The 14,950-nt window shown below is 42.3% G+C and overlaps 1 protein-coding gene across 1 annotated transcript in view; it reads right to left on the bottom strand.

Annotated features, from left to right (window-relative positions):
- Positions 1-14,950, bottom strand: part of VEPH1 (ventricular zone expressed PH domain containing 1) — a 915,267-nt gene that overhangs the window by 54,714 nt on the left and 845,603 nt on the right. The window contains exon 14 of the mRNA XM_073578996.1: positions 7,047-7,183. Coding sequence (XP_073435097.1) covers positions 7,047-7,183 — 137 coding nt within the window. The remainder of the gene's footprint in view (positions 1-7,046; positions 7,184-14,950) is intronic.

Here is a 14,950-nt window from a genome sequence, read left to right as displayed (position 1 = left end):
CCAAGTACAGAGATATCCTGGATGAAAACCTCTTCCGGAGTGCTCTGGACCTCAGACTTGGCTGAAGGTTCACCTTCCAACTGTCACTAATGTGTTAAGTGGTGCTGTTTTTTTTTAAATTGTGAAAAATCATGTACATGTGTACAGGGTTTACATACTTAAAATAAAAATTAAAACTGATACACATGAGCTAAAGGTACTGTCACACTTAGCGATGTACCAGCGATCCCGACCAGCGATATGACGCGGTCAGGATCGCTGGTACATCGCTAAGTAGTCGCTAGTGAGCTGCCACATAGGCAGATCTCACCAGCGACATCGCTGGGGACGGGGGTCGCTACTTACCTGTCACACCAGGCGATCCTGCGTCCTCCCGCCCGGCTCCACGCGTCGCTCGTCTTCACAGCAGGAAGCGCCACAGGAAGCTGACGACGAGAAACAGTCCTGAACGTTCTCGCGCGATCAGCGATAACCAGCGGGGGAGCCGGTCGTAGGTAAGTATCACACACAGCGATATCGCTAGCAATATCGCTATAACGTCACTAGTTATAGCGATATTGCTAGCGATATCTCTTAGTGTGACATGCCCTTTACAGAGAAAAGCTAATACGGTAGGAAAGATAACCTGCCCTCATTGGCTTACAATCTACAAGGTATACAGGGCTATTGAATGTTGCAGACCTTTCTTATATCAGATCTTTCACAAGATTTTACAATACAGACTGCATACATTACTAAATAGATCACTTAGCGCTAAGATAGTAATTTCTTGTGACCGATCTAATTAGAGATGGGTTTTCAGATTACATTCGAAGGCTTGAATGTGGATTAATTAGGCAGCAAAGGTGACCAAGGATTGGAGTGGTGCAAAGGAACTAGAGGAGAGAAGAATATAGCAGTAGTCCAGGCAGGCTGAAGAGGTTATGTAGTAGCATTTTATTCACTCAACGTGGAGGAAAGGGCTGATTTGAGAAAATGATTTGGAGTCAAGAAGTAGTAAGGGCTTGGATGTGTGATTTGAAGGACAAAGCAAAGTCAAAGGAGTCATTAAAGAGATCCCCAGTGAAGATGTTATCACTTATTCACAGGATAGGTGATACATTTTAGATTAATAGGGATGCAACTGCTGGGATGCACCTTGATAGGCAGAAAGGAGCACTTTTAGCCCTGTTAGAATATGTGGCAGTGCACATGCCCAACCACTGCTCCATTCATTCTTTATGGGCCTGGTAGCAAAACCCAAATGCAGCGCTTGTCAGGTCAATACGGAATGAATTGAGACAGCATTTGCACTACCACTTGTCATGATCCCAGTGCAGGTTTTTGAGCTGCAAGTCAAGGGTTAAAGTCAGGAGCTCAGTGCAGGTTTTGACCTGCACACCTGGGGTTAATGATTGTGGCCTCTCTTTGGTTCTGGGAGAGCTCCAATCCCTGTCAGTTATACTTTTGCCTTTGGCCGAGTGTGGTGACCTCTGTGTGCCTGTGCCTGTTCGTTGTTATAGCTTGTTTATATGGTTCTGACCCGGTTCTGTTCCCCGTTGTGAGTTTGCCTGTTGATTCTGTACTGCGCTACCCTCTCTGTGTATGACTCGTTGCCTGTTATCTGACTACTCTCTGCTCGCCCCTCTTGTGCCTTGCAGCTATCACTGTGTATGTCTCATTGGCTACGTCCTGACTATCCTCCCTGTCTATGCCCCTTGGTAACTTTTTCTTGCAGTTACCCTGCTAGGAGTTCTCTTGCAGCTCCTAGCTTTCTGGAGTTTAGGCCACGCCCCCCAGCAGTCACGTGCTTCAGATCCTGCTGTTCTGAAGTACGCACCTAATCGGCTGCTGCCTGCTCCACAGGTATCTTTGAGCACAGTTCGCTTCACTCAGGACACGCGCACTGGCGCAGTGAGCAAGTTCAGTGCGGTGTTCCTGACACCACTCCATTCCAACAGGGATAAAGGTGCCTCTTGAAGGACATAAGTACTCCTTTCTGCTGATTGGTATGGGTCACAGCAGTTAATCCTCCATCGATCTATATTATTACTTATTCAGCATAATGCCAGAAGAGTAAAACTGTCTGTGGAATGATCACGTCCCATCTGATGTCAGTGGTCTTATTTGCTTCAAATGCTGATAAAAAAATGGATTGGTGGCATTGTACATTAGCCAACAGGCTTGCTTTTTGCTAAAATTTATAGAATGGCAAGCACCACTAGGCACTTTTTATTATACAGTGGGGAAAAAAAGTATTTAGTCAGCCACCAATTGTGCAAATTCTCCCACTTAAAAAGATGAGAGAGGCCTATAATTGACATCATAGGTAGACCACAACTATGAGAGTCAAAATAAGAAAACAAATCCAGAAAATCACCTTGTCTGATTTGGCAAGATTTATTTTTCAAAATTTGATGTAATATAAGTATTTGGTCACCTACAAACAAGCAATATTTCCGGTTCTCACAGACCTGTAACTTCTTCTTTAACCTCTTAGCGACAGAGCCAGTTTGCAGCTTAATGACCAGGCCAATTTTTACAATTCTGACCACTGTCCCTTTATGAGGTTATAACTCTGGAACGCTTTAATGGATCCCACTGATTCTGAGACTGTTTTTTCATGACATATTGTACTTCATGTTAGTGGTAAAATTTCTTCGATAAGTCTTGTGTTTATTTATGAAAAAAATGGAAATATGGCTAAAATTTAGAAAATTTTGCAATTTTAAAACTTTAAATTTTTATGCCCTTAAATCAGAGAGATGTGTCACACAAATTTCTTAATAAATAATATTCCCCACATGTGTACTTTACATCACCACAATTTTGGAAGCAAAATTTTTTTTGTTAGGAACTTATAAGGGTTAAAAGTTGACCAGCGATTTCTCATTTTTACAACAAAATTTACAAAACCATTTTTTTAGGGACCACATCATATTTAAAGTCATTTTGAGGGGTGCACATGACAGAAAATACCCAAAAGTGGCACTATTCTAAAAACTAGACCCCTCAAGGTGCTCAAAACCACATTCAAGAAGTTTATTAACCCTTTAAGTGCTTCACAGCAACTAAAGCAATGTGGAAGGAAAAAATTAACATTTAACTTTTTTTGCAAAAAATTTACTTCAGAATCAATTTTTTTAAATTTCTCAAGTGTTAAAAGAGAAAATCAACCACAAAATTTGTTGTACAATTTCTCCTGAATACGCTGATACTCCATATGTGGGGGTAAACCACTTTTTCAGCACACGGCAGAGCTCGCAAGGGATGGAGCGCCGTTTGACTTTTTCAATGCAGAATTGGCTGGAATTGAGATCGGATGCCATGTTGCGTTCAGAGAGCCCTTAATGTGCCTAAACAGTGGAAACTTCCAACAAGTGACACCATTTTGGAAACTAGACCCATTAAGGAACTTATCTAGATGTGTGGTGAACCTTCAAGTGCTTCACAGAAGTTTATAACGTAGAACCGTGAAAATAAGAAATCCATTTTTTTTCCACAAAAATGATCTTTTCGCCCCCAAATTTTTATTTTTACAAGGGTAACAGGATAAATAATACCCCCACAGTTATTGTGTGACTTGTCATGAGTATGATAATACCCCTTATGTGGGGGGAACCACTGTTTGGGCGCATGGGAGAGCTTGGAAGGGAAGGAGTGCCATTTTGGAATGCAGACTTTGATGGAAAGGTCTGCGTGCATCATGTTGCGTTTGCAGAGCCCCTGATGGGCCTAAACAGTGGAAACCTCCAACAAGTGACCCCATTTTGGAAACTAGACCCATTAAGGAACTTATCTAGATGTGTGGTGAGCACTTTGAACCTTCAAGTGCTTCACAGAAGTTTATAACGTAGAGCCGTGAAAATAAAAAATCCATTTTTTTCCACAAAAATGATATTTTCGCCCCCAAATTTTTATTTTTACAAGGGTAATAGGAGAAATCATACCCCACAGTTGTTGTGTGATTTGTCCTGAGAATGCCAATACCCCATATGTGGGGGGAACTACTGTTTGGGCACATGGGAGAGCTCGGAAGGGAAGGAGTGCCATTTTGGAATGCAGACTTTGATGGAAAGGTCTGCAGGCGTCATGTTGCGTTTGCAGAGCCCCTGATGGGCCTAAACAGTGGAAACCTCCCACAAGTGACCCCATTTTGGAAATTAGACCCCCTAAGGAACTTATCTAGATGTGTGGTGAGCACTTTGAACCCCCAAGCGCTTCACAGAAGTTTATAAACGCAGAGCCGTGAAAATAAAAAGTCTTCTTTATTTCCACAAAAGTGATTTTTTAGACCCAATTTTTAGACCCCCAAAGTTGGTAAATAGTAGAAACCCCTCAATTCTTGCTCCAACCCTAACCCCAACACACCCCTAACCCTAATCCCAACCCTAACCCTAATCCCTAATCCTAATTCTAACCCTAATCCTAGTTTGGCCTAACCCTAATTCTAACCCTAGCCCTAACCCGAGCCCTAACCCTAACCCTAATCCTAACCCTAGCCCTAACCGTAGTCCAACCCTAACCCTAGTCCAACCCTAACCCTAGCCCTAACCCTAACCCTAGCCCAACCCTAGCCCAACCCTAGCCCTAACCCTAGCCCGACCCTAACCCTAACCCTAGCCCAACCCTAACCCTAATGGAAAACTGAAAAAAAAATATTTTCTTTAGTTTGTTATGTTGGCCTAACTAAGGCCTGTTTCACACATCAGTTTTATGGCGTCCGCCAAAGTGTGAAAAAACAGATTCGTTTTCGTTTTGCCACAAATGGATGCTACCAGATCTGGTTTCTTGATGGAAACCGACGGATTTTAACGGACATCAGAAAACGGAAGTGTGATCCACCTCTAAGAGGGTGATAAATGGGGGGATTATGTACTATTTTGTTTATTTTGATCACGATGATAGTTTATCATCATGATCAAAATGAATGAATGGAATCTGCCAGCCGGAGCCTGCAGATTCCCAGCGGGCGCACTGCGCATGCGCACGCCATTTTCTCCGGATCCAAGATGGCGGCGCCCACCGAAGGACGCCAGCGGGATGCGGGACCACCGGGAGGGGACCCTGGACCACGGAGAGGTACCGGGGGGATCGGGGACCCTAGTTCTCTCTCCTCTGATGTGCGATCACATCAGAGGAAAGAGAATTTTAATGCACAATTGCGGCTTCTTTTTTGCGGTCGCCGTTATAGGGTTAATAACGGCGATTGCAAAAGCTGGGTCGGTAAAAACCGACCGATTCATGTTCTCTGGGGTCTCGGCTACCCCCGGTAGCCGAGACCCCGGAGAAAATCCGACACTGGGGGGCGCTATTCACTTTCTCCACAGCGCCATGAATTAGCGGCGCTGTGGTTTATGTACACTTAAATACCGCCATTAAAAGGCGTATCGGCGGTTGCTAAGGGGTTAAGAAGCTCCTCTGTCCTCCACTCATTACCTGTAGTAATGGCGCCTGTTTGAACCTGTTATCAGTATAAAAGACACCTGTCCACAACTCCAGTCACATTCCAAACTCCACTATGGTGAAGACCAAAGAGCTGTCGAAAGACATCAGAAACAAAATTGTAGCCCTGCACCAGGCTGGGAAGACTGAATCTGCAATAGGCAAGCAGCTTGGTGTGATGAAATCAACTGTGGGAGCAATAATAAGAAAATGGGAGAAATACAAGACCACTGGTAATCTCCCTCGATCTGGTGATCTATGCAAAAGCTCACCCTGTGGGGGCAAACTGATCACAAGAATGGTGCGCAAAAATACCAGAATCACACAGTGGGACCTAGTGAATGACCTGCATAGAGCTGGAACCACCGTAACAAAGGCTACCATCAGTAACACACTACGCCGCCAGGGACTCAGATCCAGCAGTGCCAGACATGTCCCCCTGCTTAAGCCAGTACATGTCCGGGCCCATCTGAAGTTTGCTAGAGAGCATTTGGATTATCCAGAAGAGTATTGAGAGAACGTCATATGGTCTGATGAAACCAAAGTAGAACTGTTTGGTAGAAACAAAACTCATCGTGTTTGGAGACAGAATTCTGAGTTACATCTAAAGAACACGATACCTGCTGTGAAGCATGGGGGTCCTGGAATGGCCTAGCCAGTCTCCAGATCTCAACCCCATAGAAAACCTTTGGAGTGATTTGAAAGTCCGTGTTGCCCAGCGACAGGCCCAAAACATCACTGCTCTAGAGGAGATCTGCATGGAGGAATGGGCCAACATATTACCAACAGTGTGTGCCAACCTTGTGAAGATTTGCAGAAAACGATTGACCTCTGTCATTGCCAACAAAGTATATATATTACAATATACAAAATATTGAGATGAACTTTTGTTAATGACCAAATACTTATTTTCCACCATAATTTACAAAATATTTCTTACCAAATCAGACAAGGTGATTTTCTGGATTTATTTTCTCATTTTGACTGTCATAGATGTGGTCTACCTATGATGTCAATTACTGGCCTCTCTCATCTTTTAAAGTGCGAGAAATTGCACAATTGGTGGTTGACTAAAAACTTTGTTTCCGCACTGTAGGCTTTAAAAATATAATCCGAATTTTAGACGTTTTTACAGCAAATAAACCACCAAAAGTTAAATTATTTATGAAAATTGGCTAACTCCCCATTATAGAACCATAAAAGAATAAAACTGTGTATTTTAGAAAACTATATATTTATGTGACATGGAAGCAATATTATCCTTCTTGGACAAATTAGTTTATTTTGCAAAATCTAAGCACTTTTTCCAAACACGTTGTCTTAAGTGTTTTTCTATTTACAGCCAACATTTAGTCAGATCTAATCCCCTACTCATCTCAATTGTACAAAATGTACAGTACTGTTCGAGGTAAATCAGCACCCTGAAGGCCAATTTAGACTGGAGGCCATGTGTGGAGTCTCTGCAAAGAAAAGAGACAGACCCCACGGATCAAAAATACAAACATGTCCAGAGTCTATGGCTGGCAGCTACAAGCTATACTATCACAACTGAGGAATAATTAAAACCTTCAGGGGGAACCTGTGTAAACATCAAGGGAAATGTACAGTACATGAATGCTTACATATTTTCCTTTGCGAAATAGAAGCTGATTTCCTGCCAGGGTGAAATAGCGCGTTTTCCATCTTCTGATAAACTTCCACCGGACCTGCTTCTCTTTAAGTCTCCCTTCAATCAGAGGTTGGCCTTCTTGATTCACGACTGCAAGGAAAAAAAAACTGAAAAATCAACAATTAAACACATTTTTCCGTAGGCTGTAAAAATCAAAGCTTGGAAAAAAGCCAGATACAACAATGACCTTTTGTAAGAATTTAACGAGTAAATCATTGAAAAAAATGCTTTATCTGAAACTTATATGGACGATTAAGAAAAATCCTCCCGGACGCTTTTATATACTGTTTGGTAAATGTTGCAACCTCATCTACTTAGAAGGAAATATCTAAGATTTGTTATGTCCGTTCAGGAGATGTGATCTGAATAATGCCCATTGTACACTGTATTTACAAGAATTGTTTTCTAGCATTTGGCTTTCAGTATTGCTACAGATTGGGATATGTTTACAGAAAATCTGGTCGTGGGAATATAATGAGGAAAATCTGCACGTTTGTATGAATTACATTTCTGGAGACTTCTAAGACTATTGGACACAAACAAGTTTTTCTTCTCATTTAGTCGGGCAGTTTCTCTTCCAGCAAGCCTTTGGTTTCTTGAACAAACATATCTATTGTGGCCAAACCAGAGAACATTTCACCATCCTGTAATGTTTGGAAATGTTTCTGAACCACTTTCCCAAAATATCTCAAGACGAATAAGCAAATTGTGCCCAGACTGGTGTTCACTTGTAAATCAAGAAACGTATCGAACATTTTGTCATACTTATTGGCAAGATGATAACGTTCATTTTGCCTGGCATGCAGACAGTACCCACCATTCCTGAGAAAACCTGCTGGGGCCACAATAGCAACTTTGTCCATGACACACGTAGCACAGATAAAGAACTTAGTATTGCGGCGCTAACTTGAACTTTGATAAAAAATAAACAATGTTATGTTGCAACCATAAAGTTAGCATAATCTTGACTTGGAAGCTACAAAAAGTCCAGTGGATTTGGATTTTTTGCAACTTGCAAGTCATGGTAGAGACAACTTGTTGGTTGCAGCATGACTACATTCATCTTAATTATGGTTCAGTTTTGCTACACAACATATTTTTTTGCCAATAAAGGGCACTATAGGTTATCACTTGAGAATAAAATGGAGCAGGGATCAGCAATCCGCAGCATTCCAGTTGTTGTAAATCTAGTTCTATTTTCTCAAAAGCTGCAGTGCTTCAGATTGCTCTCCCCAAGTATGAGGATCTTGTGTATGCCTTGTATATATTAGTTCATGTGTTATATGTGGACTGCAGAGGCGTTGATAGGGTTTTGGTTCAGGGAGAGAAAAACTTCTGAGTGAGCCTTTCATCAGGTAACCCTGATTACAGCTATGTTGGTGCAACCTAATCGTGGATGTAGGAAAACCTCAACAGATGAATGTGCTTTTACTAATAAAAATACAAAGACAAACACTGATATTACTGCCATATGGTGACCATATAGTGGTAGACACAAATACTGAAAATCTGTGTGACACACTTGTAGGGTGCTCAAATTGGGTTCCACCCCATGCCAAATTCCCTTTTTTTGCCATATAGTGGTACATACCAGTTCTGCAGAACATATTGGAGATTACAGTTCAGTTATTGATGGTGACTTACAGGTGACTTTCTTTCTGATTGAATCGCTCACTTTTCACGTCTTTTCCATCTGGCGCAGACTGACATAACAACTTTTTCCAACCAAGACTCCGCTGCAGAGATTACAACAAAGTCACATTTAACTTCTGACAATTCCCTGTGCAAGTTCCGAGAAAACAGTGCCCCCATTTTGCCCCCTATAAATTAATAATGCCATCTGTGTAACGCTTTGACAGTCACATTAACTAGAGTGCCACTATAACAATAAGTGCGTACTTAACATTTAATAATGCTCAGAGTCTCCCCCCTGTACAGCTCCCCTATATGCAGTATAATGCACCACTTGAATAGTAAAATGCCCCCACATAGTATACTGACCCCTTAATAGCACCCAAACTGTTTTATGGCTCAAAACTGTATAATGGCCCCCACACTGTATAAAGACCTCACATTAGCTCCCACAGTGTATGATGACACCGTCACTGTAATCCCCACACTGTCTGATGGCCCCCTGACTGCATGATAACCCCTTAAATAGCCTTCATTTAGCTTAATACGCCTCATAGTCCTCCATATAGTATAATGCACTCCCCATAGACATCCATATAGCATAATACACTCCCCAGAGACCTCTATATAGTATAATTCACTCCCCATAATCCTCCATATAGTATAATGCACTCTTCATAGGCCTCCATATAGTATAACACACTCCCATACGCCTTTATATAGTATAATGCACTCTCCATAGGCCTCCATATAGTATAATTCATTCCCCATAGGCCTCCATTTAGTATAATGCACTCCCCATAGGCCTCTATTCAGTATAATGCACTCCCATAGCCTTCTATATAGTATGATGCACTCCCTATAGGCCTTTACAGGGGCAGACATACTGCCTGTGCAGCTGGTACAACTGCACAGGGGCCCAGAGGGAGAGAGGGGCCTAGCATTGGAAAGTTCACTATAACGTCTTCTGTGTTTCAGAGACATAATTGCATTGGCCAGAAGATGGCAGCATTACAAAATTGCAGCACAGAATTCTGCTCTGCGTTAGGGCCTCTCAATAGCACTGGAGGTTGTTGGAACAGAAGGAGAGAAGGAGAGAGCTGACGACAGACCTATCGTCTGCAAAGCCAGAGAAGAGAGAGCTCCTGTTATGGTCCTCTCCATTCTGTGCAGTGTCTTCCTCCTCTATCTATTCACTTGGTTATGGCTTCTGTGCAGGACATGTCGTGAAGCCTCCACTGCTTATAGAGACTGTGTGAGATGAGCTTGGGTAAGTATATATATTAGTGTATATGCTGTATGTGTACACGTGTGGTTTTCTTGGTATAAATGATTGTCTATGGCTATGTATCTGCATTCCTGTGTGTGTATGATTGTGGTTTTACAGTGCGATTTTATGCAGTCATTTTTTGCACCTGACAGCCGGAGTTTGATTAATAATAGGCCCTGTTCACATGATTTATTTTATTCATGTTTAGCATGTACTGTATGTTTGGAAAACACCCAATGCATATGCTAAATATCTAAATAGTCTTGTATTGCTGGACAGAGGCCAGGATAGTGTTCTTTTGTCCTCTGTCTGACCAATATGTATAAAACACAAAAAAGTTTTACAATAGTGCTGTAGATTAATTTATATCAAACCATAGTGTCCTGTAAAACTGTTATACGTGTTTACCTGCACTATCCTATGGATAACGGACTTAGTGGTATCTCCCATCATGCAGGAGGCGGCTGGCCGGCCCTGTACAATTGATGGGGGAGCGACCAGGGGGGAATTTGGTCCTGTTGCCCAGCCCGCCCCTGCCTGTCATTAACCCTCTGTGTCTGGAAGCTTCAGTGATATCAGAGCCCACGTACGGACGGTCACATCACTGGGGCTCCCTGTAGTAGCTGAGAAGAAAAGACACCAATACTTTTTTTCAATACTAAACATTGTGCATTTATTTTAAATCTAGATAGCTCCCTTGTTAAAGGGAACATGTCACATGGTTCATGCTGACCAAACCACGAGCAGCAGGAATCAGAGCCCGGCTGTAGGAATGCAGTGGGGTATATTTTTTTCCTAAGCACCGCAGGATTTCAGGGAAACCATAACTTTAAGGCCAGCTTCTCCCCACATTGCACTAGTTGCCATATCTCTTCCATGTGTTTAGACCGGAAACACCTGTCAATCAACTGAATTAATTCAGTTTAAGCAAGCCAGATGTGACGGCAGATTAGTCTAATCAATGTTATGGTCACTGGTCAGTTCAATAAAGCACCACTCCAGCATCTTTTCTATTTCACCCCCAGAGAGGTATCCAAATGCATGTTCCCTGCCCCTTGTATTATACTTATCAGCCGCCATCTTCAGCTCTTCCCGGCGTCGCTCCAAGCTCGAATGTCCTTCTTGTGACTGTGGCTTCTGACTGACTGGAAGTCAGAGGTGATGGTCACAAGCTCTCAGTGTAAGTCTATGTGAGCCTCATTCTGGTCTCATAGACTTACATTGATAAGTGACCTCTGGCTCTCCCAGTAAACACTGCGGTGATCTGGCAGGTCATAATCTGCAGAAGACCAGGGTCAGTGGTGGTCAGATGTGCTCAGTTGCGGAGCAGTACACTACTGCTCCGTCAATTTTATAGTAGTCACGGCTGGGTACTACAGATCCACTCCTTTCAATTTGAACAGAGGCAAATCTGCAGCACCCAGTCATGGACACTATACAGATGAGTGAGCTGTACTGTTCTGCTCTGCAACTAAACACATCCGGCAGTGGAAACAGTTGCTGTTTGGCAAGGGTCACACCTGCACTGATCTGGTATTGATAACCTAACCTAAGAATAGTCCATTTAAATTTCCCTGCCCTAGCGACATTTTACATATTGACGTGGATTCTGTGCAGGAAATAACACACGCCACATGCACAGTATCCCCACTGAATAGGGTTACTTCACATATAGATCTACAGTATATCAAACTGCACATCTGAGAATGCATCAAGCTAACAATTGCTCAATCTGTAAATATGTATTTATATTATGTCTTTTCTAGGTTTGGTATGAAAAGGAGGAGGCCCAAGAAAAATTTCTTGCACAGGGGCCCTCTATTGTCAGTGCCCACCCCTGGGCCTTTATGCAGTATAATATACTCCTCATAGGCCTCTATATAGTATAATACACTCCCCAAAAACCTCTACATAGTATAATGCACTCCCCATAGGCCACCATACAGTATAATGGACTGCCCAAAGGCCTCTATATAGTATAATGCACTCCCCATAGACCTACATACACTATAATGCACTCCCCATTAACAAAAACACAATCCACCTTCGTCACCTCTCCTCCTTGTTCCACCGCTGCTCCAAAGGTCTGTTCTTCTCAGCATAGCGGGAGCCATAAGCTGACGTCATCGTGCCTGCTGTCAGTGTCTGCGCCATTGTGCAGAGAGAGAATGCTAGGAGAGGGAGCGTGTCACTCCCTGTCTCAACCTTGTTTTCAACGGTATCCATATGACACAGTTGAACATGCAATGACTGGTGGAGGGCCTGGTGCAGGCATCCCTCCTGCTCTAGAGCCTCACAGAGACCAGGTGGCAGTGCAGATTGATCGAGGCTCTCTGCTCTGCCGCAGAGTGTAACTGTATGGGAACACTGAGCACGCCGATGCAGTTATAGACTGCAGGACAGCATAGAATCGCAGCTGATCCTTTCTGGAGATATAACTCTGCCTATTTTTTCATAGGAGTGATGTTTCTGCCGCATCTGCAGCACTCTGAGCTCATCATGAATCAAGTCAGTGACATAGCAGCTCAGCGGCAGCCAGAGGTCCTACCTCACTGACGTGATTTATGATGAGCTGGAGGACTGGAGACACAGTAGGAACACTTGCTCCTATGATAAAACTGGCAGTGTAATGTTTTATCTCGCAGGAAGCTGCAACTGCAAGCCACTGCTATGTGATCTTTATAACTACTAATTCTTCTGCCCCTGGCCTGGAGCTCGGGTATGTGCAAACATGTTCCTGTACAGTAAGAAACAAACAGTACATAGAAGGCACATCTCACTCATCCAATAAAAGAACTTTTTATTATTCCAATCCAAGGTCTATTGATTAAATGTAAGCTATCATGTCATATAAACATTATTAACCTGCCGATATGGGGTTATTCTGCAGGTTAATAGCATTACATTCTAAAGCTGCTCTGAGAACCGAGCTGCCGGGAGAAAATGAACTCTGGTTTTCTGTCATAGAGGCACGGCCCCAGTCACCGTTCAGTACATAGTGAGTGGCGACAGTAACCGCGCCCTGCCACTGAATGACATCCACCTCTGCAGTGCAATGGTACTGAGCTAGCTGTCAGTCTTGGATACAGTCACTGCTCACTATGTACTCAGCTGTGACTGAATCCACTCTGACTGCACCTCTATGACTGAAAGCTGAAGGCTTTCGGGAGGAGTAAAATACTTTCTTTTTGCTGAAAAAAAGGTTGTAAAGTAGTTTTACAGCTTTCCTGTCATTTGAATAATTCAATTTTAGTGGAAATGTTTAACTGTGCTGAATTATGAGAAATTTTGCATAAGTGGCTTTTGGCATCACTGTATGTAAACCATGTAGACCGCCTAAGAGAACTAGGTGCAAGTCCGTTAAACATAATGAATAACCAATTTTAGCGGTGACTCTGGATATGTATAAATGCATATCTACAATTAATTTGATACAGGCAAATTACATTTAAGAGCATGCATTGTTCTCAATTCCTAATGTTTCCAGATGAGTGCAATTATATGCAAACCAATGGAAATTTCTTTACTTTCTGTGATCCGTTCATAATACCTGAGGCATTTTTTCCATCCCTTAAGCAAATAGAGACATCTTGGTTAGTTTTTCTATAAAAGGAAAATAAAGCTCACATTTAAGATCCCAAAGAGAAGGCAAATGGGAATTTACATGAACGATTAGGCAAGGTATAAGAAGGTTTGCCAGGACACTGCACAATCATTCTACTTACCTTTTCATTGTGCTAACTGTGTAAATGAACTTTTATTAAAACATATGAATGCTATCAGTACCTGCATGAATATGGCATGTAATTACTTTTTTATTGACCCAAAATACTCTTTTCCCAGTCGTGGATCGAGTTCCAATATGTGTTAGTGATGCTTGTGAAATGAAAATCACCCTGCACTAATCTCATCTTTAAAAGGTTTCTCAAGGACATAAAAAAATAAAGAAAATATCATTATGAATAATTTCCTAAATACCCTAAATTAACAAATCACAAACATTTTGTCTATGACGGTAATATGGAAGCTGTCCTGTTACACTGTCAGAAAAATTAAAAGGGCAGGTGACTCTAGGAAACTCCTCTTACCCTCCCTTCTGTGTAGGAAGATGTGCTCCTAATGGATATCGTGATCTAATATTGGGGATACCAAGGTTGCTGAGGTAAGAAGAGTCTGCTCTCACTTCTGTCTAGAATGTCTTTCTGATCTTAAACTGGAGATACCAAGGAAGCTGAGATAAGAAAAGGACTCTCACGCTGTGTCCATTATTTCTTTTTGATCTAATACTGGATATACCCTTTGGGGCTCAGGTAAGAAGAGGATGCTCAAACTGCTGTCCACCCTGTCTTTCTAATCTAATACTGGTGGTACCAATGGTGTTTTTGTAAGAAGAGACTCCTAACACTGCTGTCCACCATCTTTATGATCTAATAGTGAATATCAGAGGTGTTGAGGTAAGAAAAGACAGCTCACAATGTCTTCCACTCTGTCTCTGATATAATACTAGAGATTTCAGGAACTCTGGAGTAAGAAGAGGCTACTCACACTGCTGTCCACCTTTTTTTTCTGATTTAATACGGGAGATGCCAGATGCTGGGGTAAGAAAAGGATGTTCACATTGCTGTCCACCCTGGCTTTCTAATCAAATATTGACGATACCAGAGGTGCTGATGTAAGGAGAGACTGCTCACACTGTTGTCCACCATCTCTCTTATCTAATAACAGATATATCAGGGATGCTGAGGTATGAAAATGCAGCTTATACATTCTTCTATCCTGTCTCTGATCTAATATTGGAGATTCCAGGGACACTGTGGTAAGAAGAGACTGCTAACACTGCTGTTTACCCTATTTCAACACCCTCATCACCTCACTGTCCAATAACCCTAAACGTCTCTTTGACACTTTTCATTCTCTACTCAACCCAAGAGTACAGGCCTCAACCGCGGAGCTTC

The sequence above is a fragment of the Dendrobates tinctorius genome, unplaced genomic scaffold, assembly GCF_039654945.1.
Source record: "Dendrobates tinctorius isolate UK_male_01 unplaced genomic scaffold, ASM3965494v1 ptg000060l, whole genome shotgun sequence".
NCBI classification, from domain to species: Eukaryota; Metazoa; Chordata; class Amphibia; order Anura; family Dendrobatidae; genus Dendrobates; species Dendrobates tinctorius.
This window is presented reverse-complemented; position numbering and strand designations above follow the sequence as displayed.